The sequence below is a fragment of the Chiroxiphia lanceolata genome, chromosome 1 (assembly GCF_009829145.1).
Source record: "Chiroxiphia lanceolata isolate bChiLan1 chromosome 1, bChiLan1.pri, whole genome shotgun sequence".
Taxonomy (NCBI): Eukaryota; Metazoa; Chordata; class Aves; order Passeriformes; family Pipridae; genus Chiroxiphia; species Chiroxiphia lanceolata.
Window position 1 is genome coordinate 135,293,695 of NC_045637.1, and position 18,890 is coordinate 135,312,584.

At 36.8% G+C, this 18,890-nt stretch overlaps 1 protein-coding gene across 2 annotated transcripts in view; it reads left to right on the top strand.

The window, feature by feature from the left end:
• MRC1 (mannose receptor C-type 1) overlaps positions 1-18,890 on the top strand; it is a 55,929-nt gene that overhangs the window by 11,230 nt on the left and 25,809 nt on the right. For both annotated transcript variants that reach the window (XM_032705463.1, XM_032705473.1), the window contains exons 5-10: positions 1,772-1,885; positions 4,238-4,384; positions 8,864-9,046; positions 12,854-13,011; positions 16,719-16,832; positions 18,182-18,297. In XM_032705463.1, the coding sequence (XP_032561354.1) occupies positions 1,772-1,885; positions 4,238-4,384; positions 8,864-9,046; positions 12,854-13,011; positions 16,719-16,832; positions 18,182-18,297 (832 nt within the window). The remainder of the gene's footprint in view (positions 1-1,771; positions 1,886-4,237; positions 4,385-8,863; positions 9,047-12,853; positions 13,012-16,718; positions 16,833-18,181; positions 18,298-18,890) is intronic.

An 18,890-nucleotide genomic window follows, 5' to 3' on the forward strand; every position in this document is an offset into this window, starting at 1 on the left:
CCCAGCAGAACAGTCCCAGTCCTCTCAGCCATTCTTCACAGGGATGTTCCAGCCCTCTGATGAATTTTCGTGCCTCCTTCTGGGCTGTGAGTGCACATTGTAGGATCATGTTCAGCTTTTCATCCACCAGTAGTCCCAAGTCCTTCTCTGCAGGGCTGTTCTCCTTAGTTCATATTGATGTTGTGAATTTTTATGACCCAGGTAGAGGACCAGGTGCTTGGCCTTGTTGAAATTGAAGTTCACATGTGCTCACTCCTCAAGCCTGTCGGACACACTCTGGTTGCCACCCATTCCCTCAAGTGAATCAAATGCACCACTCAGCTTGGTGTCATCTGCAGACTTGCCAAGGGTGCACCCAATCCCACTGTCTATGTGACTGATGAAGATATTCAATAATATCTGTCCCCATACAGATCAGTTGTTACTATTTTCCATCTGGACAGTCGGCCACTGACAGTAACTTTTTGGATGCAAACATCCAGCCAATTCCATCAACAAAATCCATATTTCTCCAATTTGGAGGAATGATAAATGTGCTTTTATTGCTATGAACAGTCTGTTCTGTCTAAACTTTTCTTTTAAATTTAAGGATTTGGTCAAAACGTGGGTCTTTTTTTTTAACTGAGTGTGATGAAATTGTTGAAATTAACTCTCAAGGGAACAAACTGGCACTAACACAGGAGTGCGTTAATAGTAGGTGTGTTTTAAGTGCAAACTAATAGATATGGCTGCCAAATGTATGTGGAGATTAGTTTTTCATTATGCAACTACCCTGGTAGTAGCAGGATTTCCTGTCATGCTCAGTTCTTGATTGTCTTAACCACAACTTATTTGTACAGAACTACTAGAACATGTTAATGTGTTGGCACCAAACCAGGCTTTAGTATGACATTCCAGTGCTTTCTGGTACTTAACTACCTCTCCTTATAAGTTTACCAGGCTTCAAGTGCTGCCCACAATCATAGTGTCAAAGACAACTAAGAATTGCAACATCTTGGCATGATGCCGCCAGCAGTCCACCAATTGGGCTTCCAAGTCTTAGATGAAAGACGGAGATAGACAATTGAATAATAATGACTATCAATAATGCTAGAGAATTCAGCAGGGCCATACATAACCATGATATTTCTATATGCTTTTCAAAACTACAGCAAAAAGTTTGAACTGGTTTTTGAAGCCTGACTTGTTACTTATTACTGTCTAGAACTGAAATGAGATCAGTCTGAAAAGTACACAAGATATGCTGTTAAAAGGATGATATTTGCAATGATTGCATTTTAATGTTTTTTGATAAAATGAGAACAGGTTTTTTGCAGTATTTCGTACATTTGAAACTCACACTTGCTAATTTTATGGGAGAGAAAATACACACTGGGAAACTTCACATTTCATTTTAAAAAACTCATTTTTGGTTTTGTGACCTTTTGTGCAATGTTATCAATTTAATATTCTATAATTCTGGAAAAAATTTTTTCATGTTTGTGATCATTAATTTTGAAAGGAACATGTAGAAGAGTTATTTTGTTTTCTGTCGTAATAAAATTCTCCAAACTTCAAAATGTGAAAACTCTAAAACAAAAGTGACCCTTGTAAGCTGACATGTTTTACAGATTTGGCAAAGCCACCTTGACTAAAATGGTAAAAGTTGTTAAAACTTGTACTGGAGAAGAGTAGAAGCAGATGGTTTAACTAAAATTCAGCTCTCAAATATTGAGAAAGTGTTTACTCCTGCTGTGGACTTCCAGTATCTCTCTCTGTCTCTGTTACTTAGGTTTGACTCTCACACTGAGTTCAGCTCTCTGGTTTGGTCTTAACAGTTTGAATTTCAACAGTGGATGGCAATGGGTTGGTGGTGCTCCTTTTCGATACTTAAATTGGGTTCCAGGTAAGGTTAAGTATGTTGTTACTCGGTTTAAAAATTTGGCCATTTTGTACCATATTTCTTTTCTAGCACTCTATTCCCCTGTAATTATTGAGCTTGTTTTGATGTTGAAAGATCCTGACTGTGAGTATAAACACTGTGAGTAATGGCCCTTATTCTAGGGATGTGCACTGGGCTTAATTTGTTGTTCATAATGGAAATGTCATCCTCATAATCCAGAGGAAAATTTTAAAAGTCACCTATTGACACTTCATTTGTATATCTTCTTAATTTACTGTATTTCTGTACAAATACCGAACAAATCTGGTGCTAGAGATGTCTTCATTCATGAGACTAGACTGATCAGTAGTGGTTTTTGGTTGGTTGGTTGGTTTTCTTTAAATTCTTTTCCAATTTGTTTTGGTTATTTGCTTAAAGAATAGATTTTCGTTTTCATTTGGGATTAACCTACCTCCAGCACTAACACATATCAAACCAAACATGTTAGATGAGTCTAATTTGAAGGAAGGCAAGGTACTTCAGACCTGTAGCTGCAATGCTGAACTCTAATGCCATTATTACAGAGTTCAGATGAGCTTTACTATCTGCTCACACAATGAAGAAGAGCTGTATCTCTGGTTTGGTGTTCAGAGTGTCTGTGTTAAGGTGTCTTTTTGGAGGACTCTTGCCATGTTCCTTTGCGCTGGCTATTCAGGAAGCTTTTGGAGACTGATTAAAAGCAGCAGTCCGAAGTTATGCAGTATAAATTCTCTTTATCTTCATCACATGTATTTAACTATCAGTAACTATAAATGCACACTGCATTGTATCGCCCAGTGCCTTCCTTGCGCAGGAAAGGCCAAAAGCACATTCTAGGTGGACAAACTTCCTGAGTAGGTAAGCTTTGAGGAGTGAATTCAACTACTTTATAAATAGCTCTCCACTGGGGTGAGCACGCACGGCAAACAGATGGGCTGAACTGCAAGTTGCTGTGGAGGTATTTGTAGGTCTGTCATCCAAATGCACTGATAATCTGTGCGTAATGAGGAGTGGGGGACAACTGACTGTGAGATGGAGCTGAAGCAGCAAGGGGAGCTGTTCATGGCTGTTAAAACTGCAGACTCTCAGCTGTCCTGTAAAGAATCAGATGGGTTTTGGTGCAGCAAAAATGGACTCAATTTGTCTTTAATTTTTTATGTTCCCTAATTTCATTCTGAGATAATACTCTACTCTTATATTCATATATCCTGTTTTATATTTCTGCTATCTCCTTCATGAATTTACATTGGTCTATATAGCCTACCTCTGTCTCATCCTGTTACGCTGGATATTCAAGAACTTTAATGTAATATATGGAAACTTCATATTTTTCCATCTCACTAGCCCTAAATAAATAACAGGAAAAAACCGGGAAATGTAATCAATGTTTAAATTAAAATTATTCTGCTTAGAAATCTGGGAGAGCTACCATGCCAACAGATGAACTTCTTTTGTGCATGAAAACAATTTAAATTTGTATTTTGGAAGTAAGCATATCTTTTTCTCCTGTGGGAAGAAGGTATAACATGACTGCAAATATAAGACTAACTGTAATCTAAGGTAATGAAATTATAATGATATAACAAAATTTTCAGTGAACAATCTTCCACACTAAAAATATTGTTTTACTGTGTTTATTTCTGAGTTGTTCTGATCTTTTTTTATGTAGTATAGTGGCAAGTGTTCAGAAATTAAAGAAAAAACATGTTACGTTTAATAATATTAGGTCAGATCTTGAAAAGTTTATCCGATTTATTGCAGAAATTTATTCTGTTCTACAGGTTCTACTTTTCTTTGAGATGTTTGTGTTAGTGCTAATGCTAATCTTCAACTGAAAATATCCAAATATCCTACCATTGTCAAATTGTTTAGACAAGTGGACAAGAAGTTCACATTAGTGGACAAGAAGTTCACATAAAAAATTACTTATTATTTTTCTTATACCAAGTGCATAATATGACTAGCTTACTGAACAGTTTTTTCACCTAAAGACTGTTCTCTGGAGTTTAGGCATTCTCCATGGAAAAAGACCCAAAGAAAATAAATCCATGCACAGTAATACCTTCCATCAAGGCTTTAGACATGTGAAGAAGCTGTTAAAATGTGAATTTGCAGCTTGTGGTCGCTCTGAAAAAATCTCTTAAGGGAATGAACTTCCCCCTTCGGTCTAAAGGACTCTGGAGAATCACAATTGCCTGTATGTTAATGTATCTTATACTTAAAGCATGGACCAGAATAAATGTGAGAGTTGGGAGGGTAACTGTGTTTTGCTTATACTTTGTTGTTGTTATTGAGATTTGTGTTTGTTTGTTTTGGGTTTTTTTTTTTTTTTTTAAGGCCATCCTTCTCTAGAACCTGGAAGAATCTGTGGTGCATTAAATCCTGGCAAAGGTGCTAAGTGGGAGAACTGGGAATGTGATCGGAAACTTGGCTATATTTGTAAACGAGGAAATGCTACTTTAGAGTCTTTCATTATTCCTACAGGTAGGTTTGATAATAAACTATCAACAAATAATTAATGACCAGTGTTTTTTATCTGTAATCTGAATAGGTGTTTTTGCATGTGGTAAACTAAGCAAAGGACTCTGTGGACTGTGGTTTGATCAAAATTTTCTGTAAAAGTGAACAGCCTGTACTTTCTTTTCACTGTGACCTCCCTATTTCCTGGGTAATAATCTTTCTTCAGAAGTCTTGAGTTCTAAATTGCAAAACTGTGGAATTCTCTTTTCCAAAATGAAGCAGAACTGTCAGGTTTTGTGTATACATTAAAAAAAAATAATAGTTTTAAAGGCAGTGAAACTATCTGAAGCCAAATGTACACAATGAAACAAATCCATTTCTTCTTCCTCTAATTTTTACTATTTATGAAAGTGAGTAAGTTTGTCAGTGCAAGCCAGTAGTGGACTAGAGGAATTCTTTAAAATTCTTTTGAGAGTTAGATGTTTTTAATATATTTATGTATCTTATAAATAGATATAGAGAGAAACATTTATATAGAAATATTTATTTACACATATAATTTTTTTTAAATTCTTTATGAAATTATTTAAATGGTTTATGTACAGACAGTTTTTCAGAAGAAACATAATTCTGACACATGCCTAATGTACGTAAGAAAGAGAGAACAGGGATAAGATTTATTTATCCCTGTTTCCTTATTATCTCTTTGTGTACTATAGACACCTTGTAGCTTATTTTTGGTTTCATCACTCCTTCTTTCTTCTCTTTACAAGTTTCTTTCTTTTTCTGGGACATACCTGTCTCTCTTAAATCCACTGATATTATTTTGCTAGGTTTTAGAAGCAGAAAGCTAAACTGCTACTAGATTTCCAGTTCATTTATTAATATGCATCATTGCTGGCAAAACAGATGTTTTGCAAAATCAGTATTTGACATTTGGCTTAAAAAGAGTTGGGTTTTTTTAACATTTTTCCTGCTTTTGCCAATATAGAATCAGTCCAGTCAAAAACAATTAGGAAAGAGGATTTGGCCTAATTTGTTTTACTTTATTGCTAAGAGAAAAACCAACAAGATTGAGCTAGTGTCTTGTTAATTAAATATTGAAATAACTATTTAATATTTAATTAAATTAATACTTCAGTATTGAAATTAAGCATATTTTTTGCCTTAACTGAGAAAGACTTCAATGCATATTTATTATTTTTGAAATTAAGGTGTAAAGTTCAGTATAGTATTTGTATACAGGTGATACTCAAATAGTTCAATTTATATAGGTTGTATTAGGTCATTCAATTTGTTACTGCTTGTCTTTTCAGGTTTCATACATCAGTTCTTAAACACTGATGCCTATAAATATGCTATCAATTCAATACTGGCTGCTATGTTATTTAGATTTAAATTTAGTTTTAGAGGGGGTCTAATGGCCATTACTTTCTTTTACACTGGCTTTTGATTCTCCCCCCTGTCTGCCCTACAGTTTACCAGTAATTTGGAGGAAGAGACAGAAATTTTCAGTTGAACAGAAATTGCTGAGTAAACATGGTGACAGATTAACCACTTCATAAAATATTTTCCAGAATGTCCCATGGGGGGAAGTCATAAAAGGAGTAAGCATGGGATCATGCAAGATGTTAAGTGCCCTTAATTTCTAAAAGCATAAAGGAAAACCCATGTCAGGTTATATTTTCCTGACTAGGACTCCTGAGTCAGGAAATGAATTAATTGCAAATTCACACATGCTTAGTTATTCACTTGACAATAAACACAGAGGCAATCCTTTGAAATTTTAACCCTAGAAGCTACAATTGAGTCTAACAGAAGTTACAATATGAGGTCTGTGGGACAAAGAAACACTTTACAACAGAATATAATTTTGCTTATGTTAGAAAAAAAATCGAGAAAAATTTTTACAGAACATTTTTTTTCATTATAGAAGTATTTTCACAAAGTGAACAGCTTCAGGGCTTTTTTTTTTTTTTTTTTTTTTACTTTGCAGCAAAAGTGTTTTTTCCAGCAGGGGGCCACATCATTTTATACATCAAAGTGATATAGAGTCTTAGGGCTACAGAGCATTTGCCCTGTAACACAAAAAAATATATTGATAGGAACTAATAATAGTATTAATACTATTAAATGGTAATTTCAGCTGCAAAATGTGCTTATTTTTAAACTTTATTTTCTAAGGAAAGGCTTTCTGTCTGTCTACTTCCATCATGTGACTGCCAAAATAGATTTCATTCCAAGCCAACAAGGTGTACTGATCTTAAAATACTGTTTCCAAATGTTTAATTAAACATTCAATTAGTGGAAATAAATTCTCTTACTGTTACTTTTGTGACTCCTGTGTGAGCTCTCTCTTATCAGACCACAGAGGATGGGTCTGAGAAAGAAGTTTGAATGTCTGAATCATGAGACAAACTTCAGCTGGTGCTTTCACCCTTAGTCACTCAGGTCAATCACTGAGATTTTCAAACCTCAGAAAGTCGAGCTTGTACTTTACAAAAGTATTTGCTCTCTATTTGAGGAATAACCATTCTACACTTATGGACCAGTAAATTCATCAGCTTGACATTTGGAATAATATTTTTTACACATTAATGTGATTTAATTTGTTACATCTTATTTGTTGTAGTTTGCATTCCTTCTTTTGCTTAAGTCAAATGAGGTTCAGGAAGTAATACTTGTTTGCATTAGGATGAAAAAGTAGACTGTATGACTTTGAGATGTCATGTATTTTCTTTAAAAGTAGAATGGGGAAGAACAAAGTTAATTTTTGCTGAGTAGCGGAAATGGAGAACTGAAGAGTTTCTCTTACTAAGAAATCCCCAGCAATGTAATTCTATAAGACTTACACCGAAGAAACGAGACCATCAACTGCTTTTCTTGTTTTGTGGCCTGCAACCAATTCCCTGGTGTTACTGGGTCTACAAGAAAAGATTTTTCCTACCCTTCCATAGCTGCTTTGGTGTTTACAGGAATACTCTTGGAGTCTCCACTGACTTGAAAAAGAGACACTCTGGAATCCCTGAGGAATAAATACCTCTGTGACTCTCTGTAGCCATGTCTGAAGCACTGATTTTTGTTCTATCCAGCGTTTGCCGGTTGCAGAAGGGTGTGCCGAGTGTGTTGGAGGTGCATACTCTCTGACTTATAGCGAAGCGCTATAAAATGCTTATACTCAGAGCTGAGACCAGGTATAGGACAAATTAGGCAGCTAACCTAATTAGGTAGACTAACCTCTACAGCAGCATTTGCCACCTCTGTGCTCTCTTGTTTTTCCCGACATCACCGTATACATCCAGTTCGTTTTTCTGGGGTACCTTCGCGCTCTGTTCCAGTTCTTTCTCTCTTTTGGCAGAATTGAGGGCTCTGACTAGAGCTCTGAGCCCCTTGTCCTGGGGGACAAAAAGTTTGGTTTTACTTAAATTTTGTGAGAACATACCAGCATTTTTTTAGAGGCAGGTGTGAAACAGCAGACAGAGTTTCTATTAGAAATGTGTGTTGTGACGCTAAGTATCTATTAATCATCATCATGTTCCAGTTGGAACAGGACATGTAAGTGTAACCTAGACCTGACTGGTCATGACTTTGGATGCCTATTTAAATATTTCTACAGAATATACCCCCCCTATTATACACAAACACATTGCTTCTCCTTCTGACATAAGTTTTTGGACAGCAGAATTTTTGAAAATCTGCTGTCCTTGTTCTACTCTATATGTTGGTGTTTGCTAAACCCATCTGCTGATTATAAATAAAGAGATGCAAGATTCAGAATTTGTTTCTACAACAGCAATACTCTGTTTATTATATGTTCTGGTGGCATTCCTCCTAAGGCTGAATTGTTTACTGAAGAGCATGTGCTTGTTGGCAATACTCTAGTGCTGTTCTGCTGAACTTCTAAAAGCAAATTTTAAGCATAAATAATTTACTTTGACAGTATAATTTTCTCAATGAAGCTTCTGTAAAGGATTTCTAAAAGTAGTATTCTTATTTGGGTTCTCTTGTGATTCTGCAGAATTAGTTATTTCTTGTTTCCTAGTCTAGCAAATGGGGCTAATCATTAAAATGCATTAGTTTTGGGGAAAAAAATTACCCTCAAAAATATGCATTGTAAAACCAGGTTCTTAACAGATAACTTACAGCACAGAGGTTGAAGAGAGATGGTGACATGAGTGTAGGAAAATTATAAAGCACTGCTCTTCAGACCTTACATTTTAGTATGTATATAGGCATGCATATAAAAGTCAAAACGGTTCTAACTATCTTTTTGCAAGTTACAAGCACTTGTTTGCAACTGTAGCATTCTTTAAAAACAATCTGGAACTTTCAACTTTTAATTATCCATGCAGATTATTATCCCTGCACATATTTGTTGTCTCTGCTGTTGTTCATGAATAAAATATATGATAAATTTTTTTTGTTAAATATTTCCTTACATGATGTTTAGTCTTGCGTTAAGAATAGAATTCTGAAATCCTTCATGGCAATTTTTCTTTTCAGAGACTAATGTGCCTATTAGGTGTCCTGATCAATGGATGTCATATGCTGGTAACTGTTACATAATTCATAGGGACCCCAAAATATGGAAAGATGCCTTAACATCTTGCAGGAAAGAGGATGGAGATCTGGCGAGCATCCATAATGTTGAAGAATACAGCTTTGTTATTTCTCAGCTTGGGTACCGTGAGTATTTTTTCATAATAACATACACACACAAACACACACAAAAATATATATATATATTTATACTAAGTAAAGAAAGTGTTTTGAATATGTCTTACCTGTTATTAAAATGAAGCAACTGTTCAAAAAAAATAATTGTCCTGATCACAGGGTGCAGAAGGAGTTAAGTTTAAAAAATCATTGTAAGAAAAAACACACAATAAGAGCACAAAACCCAAACAGACTTTACAATCACAGAAAAGCTGTGGTCAACGATGTGAACTGCATAATCCCCAAATGCCTATTTCTTAGTGCCTGGTTCTGCCTCTCTTTGTACAGATTAAAAAAAATTTCAACTTTTTCAGAAGCTGAAAGGATTTTTACTATTGATCTGCAAAAATAAATGAGGGGAAGCAAAGTCTCCTGGTCAAAGACAGTTTGGGAAGAAGAGGGTCCTATTACCAGCACTGCCATGTCCTTAGTTTTCAAGTCACACTGCTTGTGTTTCTTCTGAGAATGGAAGCTCTGTGTCCCAGCACATGTTTTCAGATGTGCCCCACTTTAAATATAGTACTTAGGTGCTTGCTTTCTGAGCACACATTCGAGCTGTTGCAAGGCAAGTTAGACTGCAGATGCCATGTGTTCATTAGGGAAAATGCAACCATGCTGACACAGAGACAGTTTAATGGTTGCTATTGCTTCACATGAACCTGCTTTTGCATGTAGGGTCAGTTACTGGTTTTTGATGGGAGGAGCCTGTTCACGCCTTTGTATGCTTCTCTGCAATAACTGATCCTATGTGTGCTTTTAGTGCCAGGTAAGAGTGACTTAGTTTATCTTTCGCTGAAGGTGCAACAATCTGCTTTGAGCTCCAGTGTGACAGCAGTCTTGGAGTGACAATCATAAAATAGCTGATATGCTTTACCTTTGTATCGTAGCCAACTCCATGGCAACTTGTGCTTAGCTTCATATTCCTGAAAGAGTGCTTTGTTGTTCTTTCATGAACAACATGAAACTTTCTTTCAAAAGAAATTATTAGGAAAGGTGTGGCCTCTTAATGAGACATTAGGACATTTGAAAGAAGTTAGTTGTATTTTCACATTACATCTTGGTAGTAGGTTATTTCATAGTTTAATGCCTTCTACAAAGACCTTTCCTGAACTGACTATGCTGCACTGCTTTTGTAGAAGTAGGTGTTTCTGAAAGGCAAATAGTCCTGAAGGAAACCAGGCTTCTCACATATGGCACACTAGCTGCAACAGACTATTTTGAAAGCATTCTTTTCAGAGGAGTAAAACTGGAACAACTAAAGAAGCCTTTTACAGTAGTTTATGACTGTATCAGATTACCCTTGTTCACCAGTGAGAGGAGAACACCACATAATGCAGTGCCTGGAAAATCTTGTCTGCATCAGAACTCTGCTGCAATAAGTGCTGTACAGAAAGAACAGAAATCTATCTTTGTGCCAAACAGTTCACAGTCCCATCATAAAACAAAGGAAGAATGGGTACAGTGAGATGAGTATTGTCATGGTAGCTGAGCTTTTGTTGTCATCACCCACAAAGGAGAACTTTAGAGAGGAACATGAAGAATAAAGAAGTGCATTCTGGATGTTTACACGGAAGTCCAGCATGTGATATGGCACAATGTGGCGAAGTGCATGACTGAGAATGGGAAGCAGCTTTACAAATGGCTGGAAAAAAAGAATCTTGGTGTTTAGCCAGCCAGCTGTAGAGATGATTGCAAAAAACCAGCAGTTCTTCTAGTGCTTTGTAGGAAAAGACACCACAGATTTGCATGACTTATTCAGATGACTTTGATGTAGTTATTTCGTTAAAGAATGCTGTGTATTGTTTGTATTACCTGGTGTGAGCCCACCACAGTAGGAGTTCTGGGCATTGATGAGGCCTCTGCTGTGCTAAGTGCTCAATAAATACAGACAGAAAGATTTTAAGAGATAACTAAACAAAAAATAAATTAGAGAACTTGGATGGCAGTAGCCAAGGAGGGACTGAGAGCATGGTGGACAGTGGAATTGGAACAATTTTCAGTTGTGTTAGCAGAGGAGAGTTTAAAGGGGGTACTAAGATTTAATTTTGGGGGACTTCTGAACATGAAGAGCAGTCTGGAAGAAGAGACAAAGGGGCTTGTTTGAAAATGGAGCCTGATGTCCTGTGAATCTGAGTGTTCCTTACTGTATGATAGATGGTAAGAACATTATGGATGAGCTATGAATGCTGATCATACTTAGATATAATAAAGACAGGAGAGGCAAGGGAGAGAAAGAGAAAGGAGAGTTGACTCTGTCCTTAAAGTGACAAGGTGGGAGGGTGATTTTTGCATCAGCTTGGTTCATCAAAATGGGAAGTCTTCATGTTCCAGAACTAGCAGATGGGAGAAATCAAAGGACAGTTTTAGGTTATGGGGGTATCTAGGGAAACCTCAATCTGAAATGTGTTAATCAGAAAGGATTGCCTTGGGGACAATGACTTTTACCTTTTTTACTGACACTTCTGTTGCTAGGGACAGCAGCAACAGAAAAGAAGTGATTGCAGTTCCATTGAGAGACCTGCTCCTGCAACTGATGACTTTTGAGTGGGCTTCTGTTTTTAATTTTTGTGGCTGATTTCGTTGTCAGGTTGATTGTGGTCAGTCTGGATAGAGTGCATTAGAGGAAGATGTATGCAAGAATGCAAGAACTTTGATAACAAACCGAATAGGAAAAAACTCCAAGTGCTGTAGATGAGTTGTAGAAATGCAAGGTCACAAGCAATGGAAAAAACTCTTAAGAAGTAGTCTCCATATCCTTTATGAAAAATACTTATAATAATAAGTTCTAGCAACCAAGTAATTAATATTTTTCTTGGAAGGACTGCTATCTAGGGAAAGGACTGTGCATGTAGTTGCTCAGTGTGGTCCAAATCATAGTGCTGTGAACAAAAGGAAACAGCTGCTGCCTTTAGTATAAGCTGGATAACAGACTACAAATAAATAATAAAATGATATTTTAAAAAGTGCCAATTGTGCTGAATAAAATCTTTTCTAGACAGGAATACCCTTTGATGATGATGGAGTTCAGACCGATTATAATTGTCCGATTTTTAATCCTCCTTATTCAAATAGTTTATTCAGAACAAAACTAGGTATGAACATTACAGTAGCAATATGTTAGAGAGGAGGATTTTAAACACAGACAAATAAACCTCTAAGAAACAGCTACTGTGAAATAACATTCTTGATCAGTCCTGCACTTTCCTTCTGGACAAAAAACAGCAGCTAACTCCTTTAACTGTAAAGTGAAAAAAGTGCAACAACTACATGAATTTCATTTTGCTCTGAAATGAGATAAGATATAGGAACACATAATAGGAATATTTGCAAGTACTCTGATTGTCAGCTCTAAAAGACAATGCTGGGTGTCTGAGCATTAGAAAATAGGACTCTTCTTTCTTCACTACACTAGAAGCAGGAGGAAAAAGGGAGGTAAAATTTTATTTAGGTGTTTATTCATATCTTGTTACAAGATTTTTCAGTTGGAAAAAAAAATTAACCTAGTTGTGTTGCCATATAATTCAACAAAGAGAGTATTTTGGTTGTTTTATGCAAAGTTAAAAACTGTTATTGTCCTGCCACTCTGGCGAGTGGTCTTTGCTGATGACTGGAGTAAGTATATGAGGAACAGTTTGACATCTTTATGAAACTAAGAGCCTTAAATTCCTGTGACTACCTTTTAAACTTCCTGAGAATACATTATTTTCTCTTCCATGAAGGTGAAAGTTCATATCATAAAGAAGAACTGTCATCAGCCTTGTTAATTGTATGTTTTAGAACCAGCTGATGAGCTGTGGATTGGGTTGAATGACCTCAAGGTTCAGATGTACTTTGAATGGAGTGATGGGACACCTGTCACCTACACCAAGTGGCTTCATGGAGAACCCACTCATGCAAACCAGAGGCAAGAGGACTGTGTCATTATGAAGGGAAAGGTAAAGTCATATAGTTATTTGCTTAATTGGCTTATAGTTTCATTTATCATCTGGGCTTTTTCCTATGTAAGTGTACAAAAATAGGAATATTACTGCTTGAAGCAGCTATTTTAGAGTCTTAAAGGTGTTACTTTTTCAAAAAAGGATCCTTGTTCAAGGTTGACAGAAAATTTCATTGCCTTCTGTGAGAAGCAGGCAGGTGGTGGCAAATTCCCCCAAGATCCCTATTTCTGGATTTCAGTTTGTGTATGTGGGCTTTTTAAAGAAACTTTTAATTACACTGTGAAGTACATGAACATGTAAATGATTTTCTTCAGGAAGCTACAAAGGTATTTTGGATATGTTTGGATTTTTTCTCCTTTGGCTGAATATGAGATTTACCTTAAAAAATGACACTAACATTGTTGATGCTAAAAAAACCTGTCTTTAGAAGAACACAGAAACCCTTGTTTAATTTTTTTTTAGGCAAAGTCATAAATCTTGGATCTAGGTGGTTTAGTTGTTACGCTTGTACCTGCACTGGATGTGAAGAACTGTGAGAAGAGTAGTTAGCAGTGGCATTAGTGAAGGCCTTTCCTGAGTGACTGTATCCGTGAATGATCGATGACCTAGGGACATTACAGAAACTGAGATAATACATGGTATAAAACTCAGTCTGCCTGATGTTACAAAATGGCATTTTTCCTTTTTGTGATAATTAAAAATATTGAACTTAACACCTCATTCAGGTTTACCTATTTTATCAGGAGGGGAAAAAGTATATACTCATACCAAAGGTATTTTCTTATTTTGAAAAATTGAAACTTGACAGCTGTTCTCTTGCTACACTTTTGGTGAGTGCACTTATAAATTGAAGACAAGAGGAAGTTGCAGGAGACATAGAAGAGGTAACAGGCACAGGACTAGAAGAAAAAGGGACCACACCATCAGTTCCAGGAAGGAATGAGGAAGAGAACTAGAACAGCAACCTTGGGAGGGCAAAACCGCAGTAGTATCCATGGAAGAAGCAAGCCTGTGTAGGGTACAGCATATTAATCTCCAAAAATTGAGCAGAGCTATCTGTATTTGTGAGGTGTTCTCTGACTGGACCAAAGTTCAGATCTACAGTTTTATTACTATATGAATTTAGCAGGGAGAAGTAACTTCACGTGCGCTATGATGTCTCGAATGCTAGAATTTGATACATATTTTAGTGAAAAAATTTTGTACTGATCAGAAGCATGACTAAAATTAGAATCTGTTAACAATTCTTCTCCATTGTATTAGTGGGGGTGCTCTGGCAAGAAGAGCATAAATGTATATTTTTTCCATGACAACCAGGCCATGGTGCACATGGTAATTGAACTAACAGTCTTTTAAGGGTGGGAGGATTTTTGTGCTCTGTTGTTTGTGCTATGGCAGTGGTGGTTGAGAATGTAGTAGATGTTTTGTCTAACAGAGTAGAGTCACACTATGAAAAGAAGCTGAGTGCTCAACTATGAGGGTCAGTGAACTAAGGTTGTAAATGGTAGTTGCTCCAAGGACTTCTATACTCGTCAAGGCTGGGGAACTTGCTCAGACATGGGAGGTTTGTAAGGTAGCTGGCCTTGGTACATGTGGGCAGTGAATAGCTAGGAGTACCTACTTGAGGTTTTGTCTCATCTACCATCCTGTGCCCTTTAGCTACCTTCAACTGTTGGTGTGAACTTTAGGGTTTATGATATTATACATGAAAGTATTGGTACAGGAAGTATGAGAGAAAGTTAGAGGCATTAATTAATTAATTCAGTGACCAGGGTCTCAAAGTGTTAAAATTTGAGCTTACTGGTCATATCCCATGTGCCGTACTAAAAGTGCTAAAAGTGCAACCAGATAACCCAGGACCATTGCTCAGAAGCAGAGTTTCTTGATGGCAGGCTGACATGCTTAATATTATGATCAACAACCACCTGAAAATACAGGTTCAGGATGCTGGACCTTGACTTTGGGAAGGCAGGACTCTATCCTCTGTTAGACCAAGCCTTCTCTTCCTTTGCCTAACACAGTACCAGTCACTATTGAAGGATCTTGGGGTCCTGCAGCACTGAATGTATATTAAGACTTGTATCAAAACCTCAGAGGCCCTTTTAATTCTACCAACAATAGATATATTTGTGGCTGTAGCTATAAATAAAAGTAGCAGCCTGCTCTTCCATTCTGCTGCTTTAGAAGAGCTGTCATCCTTTCACTTGCATCAGCACTCAAAAGAATACAGAAACCATGACGTAGGTTTTGGCTTAAGAAATTCCATGGAAGTTGTATTAGGTCATTATCTCTTGGAATCAGCTGTCAGCTGACCAAACAATGCATAACTATAAGTTGACCTTCCCTGTTTTTTGTTGAGGTTTTTCTATCTAAGTACATATGTTCCATTCCTGATATCTTTTGATTGATGACTCTTTGGCTGAAGCAATCTGAAACCATCACTTATTTTTATGGAACAAAGCCTGCCCCTGTCTATGACACCACCTTCTTTTTAAAGGAAGTGTTTGGGTTTAGTTGATGAGGAAGTAAGGGAACAGAGATATATTTGCAAAAGGCTCATAAGACCTGGTAAGAAGTATCTAGAAATTACTGCATGGATTTCCCACTGAAGATGCAGTTATGGAAAGGCAGCAAAGGATATTGCTGCAATTAGAGACTCCAAACTTCAGAGTAGATTCTCCTCTGTTGAAGAGGCCTAAAGGTTTTGAAAGTTTTTCTGATTTCTCTCAGTCTGAGAAGGTCAGAGTTTTGGGAGGTTATTTGAAGTTCCTACTACCTAATGAAACAGAAAGACATGGTGGGGGATGATGAGATGACCACCAATGGACTTACCTTACAGTCAGCACAGGACAGACACAAGCACCATCTGAACATCCAAGGCTTTGTTGTTGTCGTTGTAGGCAGTAGTGTTGAGCTTTGGGAGGGTTTTTACCACAAGTGGGGTTTGTTGAGGCTCTTGAGGACTTAGTATATTGTGGCACAAGTGTCTCTGTGTTACCATGATGATCATTTTACATTTTGGGGGGGGGGCAGGGGGGTAAGAAATTGCGACCAACTGCTATGATTTTACCTTTACAAAAGTGAAGTCTTTAAGGCACAGGGGAAAGAGTCTTTTGCACACAGGTTTCTCTTCCTCTCCCAGTACCTTAGTTCCTCTGTTCAATCAAAATATATGTAAAACATACTAGGAACACAATGTGAGGTTTCTTAGTTTTTGTACAGCTCGCACTGAATGCCATTTTTTTCTTCTGAGAGTTTCTACTGCGAGGAGTAACAATGTTAATTCTAACTTTGACAAAAACTTTTTACATCTGCAGTTTTATGTAAGTATTAGCTAAGGAATGTAGTCTTCTGGTTTTTTTGGTTTTGTTTTTTTTTTCTATTGCAGCTGTATTTCTATGGAGAGAGATGATATCTCCCTTTCTTCCTGCATGCTTATTGAATCAGTAGTCTTTGTAAAGATGGTATATTGCTGTCACCTTCAAGGGTTCACTTTTCAAAGGGGTAAATAATAAAAAAGATGTAAGTCAGTGGTGAGTCAGCTCCAGAAGTGAGATTGAAATGAGGTTGAAATTAAGAACTGAACTTAAATGTAGTTTTTGCTTTTTTTAAAGGTATCAAAAGAACTAAATACTTAAAAGCATAAAGCACCTTTTTTAAAGAGTAAATGTCACTTGACTGTGGTGTTCTGTTCTTACATACAGGATGGATTTTGGGCAGACTATTCTTGTGAAAAAAAAATTGGCTACATCTGTAAGAGGAAACCTATGTCAGATGGTCCTTCAGAAGAGGAAATCATTGACATGGGCTGCCAGAGAGTAAGTGAAGAAAAAGCTACCTGATTTGAATATGCTGCTAGGAATGATAAAGAGGAGAAACTGTCACCTAGGTGACAGATAAAACAGGAAAAATGGGTTCTGTGTAGTCATCATCCTAAGAGTTTGTCTTCTCATTTTTTTGGCAGATGGCTTAGGTGATACATATGACTAAACCTAGTCAATGACTGTCATTTGGCTCTTGATACTCCTTTTCATTTTCCAGAACTTAAGCCAAATCTCCAACCTGTTGTCCCTGCACCAGACCATTATTCCTTGGTTGGCATTCAAGCTTTCCTAAGGAGTTTTCCTGTACCAGCAGTTGCTCTTCAGCTCTGCCTACAATTTTCTATAAAATTATTCACAGCAGGAAGAGTGTCCTTGTCTAGATACTGTTCTCAAGGCTTTACTGTGGTCTCTGGCAGTGCTCTCTACTTCGGAGAATTTGTTAGCAGTTCCCAAGTAAAATGAATCTCTTGTGCTCCTTCTGAACTGCCAACAGATCTATTGTTTACTTGGCAATGCTTGCCTTTTGGTGACATAACACTCAGTAATTCTAAAAAAGGTACTGTAATTTGTTATGTAATAGGAAATATTACTGAGTTTTTGTCTTCCTTGAAGAAATTGCCCTTTCTCCCAATTCTGTTTTATATAGTTGCAGAGGAAGTCTTTGACGAATTATTCCCAGTATTTGTAAAAGAGTACCTGGAATCCTTACAAATATTCAAATGTTGGAGAAAATAAAGGGTTCCTAATGCTTATGGATGTTATCCTTGCCTACAGAACTATGTCCATACTCTTAGAAAAAAGTCTCTCATGAGTGAGAAGCTGAAAACCATCAGAAGAATATTTGTGTGAATCGTGGCTGGTCACAGCAAATTCCTTTTCTAAAAGCATGTTCCTGAGTAAATGACATTTGAATGACAAAACATTAGGAGAGAGTGTTAATGTTAGTTAACAATAAAAAAACTTGTTTGAGGTGTCATTCTCTTTCTGAAAAACCAAGCTGAAATTTGCTTCTCAAGACTATGCTTATGATTGCGCAATGCCTGTGTGCTAGTTACAATCCTACACTGAGCACGAAAGGTGCACAGCCACGCCTCTCATGCCTTTGTGAGTGGAATGTACTGATTCATTAGATGTGAAAACTTGTTTGAAACAAAATTTTAAAAAGCTTTGATCCTGACTGTTTCCACTCTGATTTTTTCAGTTCCATTTTTCCTTTGTCTAGTGGTTAGCTAACAGTGGTATGAATCAGTTTTTAACTTTGTTGGTTTCATTTCTTTGTTTCCTTTCCCCTTTCCTTTGCTTTCACTGCAGCGTGCGTGATCACTTCACATTTATTTTGACAGGGCTGGAAAAGACATGGTTTTTATTGTTACTTCATTGGAAATACATTTGTATCATTTTCTCAAGCAAATCAAACCTGTGGAAGGCATCAGGCTTTTTTAGTAACTATTGAAGACAGGTATGTAAAAGACTATTTGTATGAGGGGATCACATGAGAATTCAACATCTAGCATCACCTGCATATCAAAATAAAGACTGATCTGGACAAAAATCTAGTTTAAGAGGACAGCTATCTGTAGATACAGAACTTCTCACAGTTTTTGCATGTATATTCAAATCCAGAAATCCAGTTTATAGTCAAGTAGGTCATAGCTGTGAAATCAGCATTGATGCAGATGGTAATGTCAAGGAAAAAAATAGAATTATGTTTTCTACTTCCTTAATTGCAGTGGCTTACTTGAGTGATACAGAATCCAATTTTGATTATTAAATGAAGAGACATGGCTTTGAATTCCGTTCAAAAGGTAGTTCAAATGAGCAAGAGGATATAATTTTTAACTATCTGGTCTTCTCAAAATTGAACTAATTTTAACAATTAAATGAGAAACCAAACGATGATAGAAGTGCCTGGTACCTGAAAATTCATCACAATTTGGCCAGGGCTCAGTATGTGCTGAATTTCTGAACAATTGGTGCATATTATTGAGTGTGGAATACTGGAAAAATGAAAGGGTTAAGCAAGAGCTTATTTTGCTTGCAGATGACTTGATG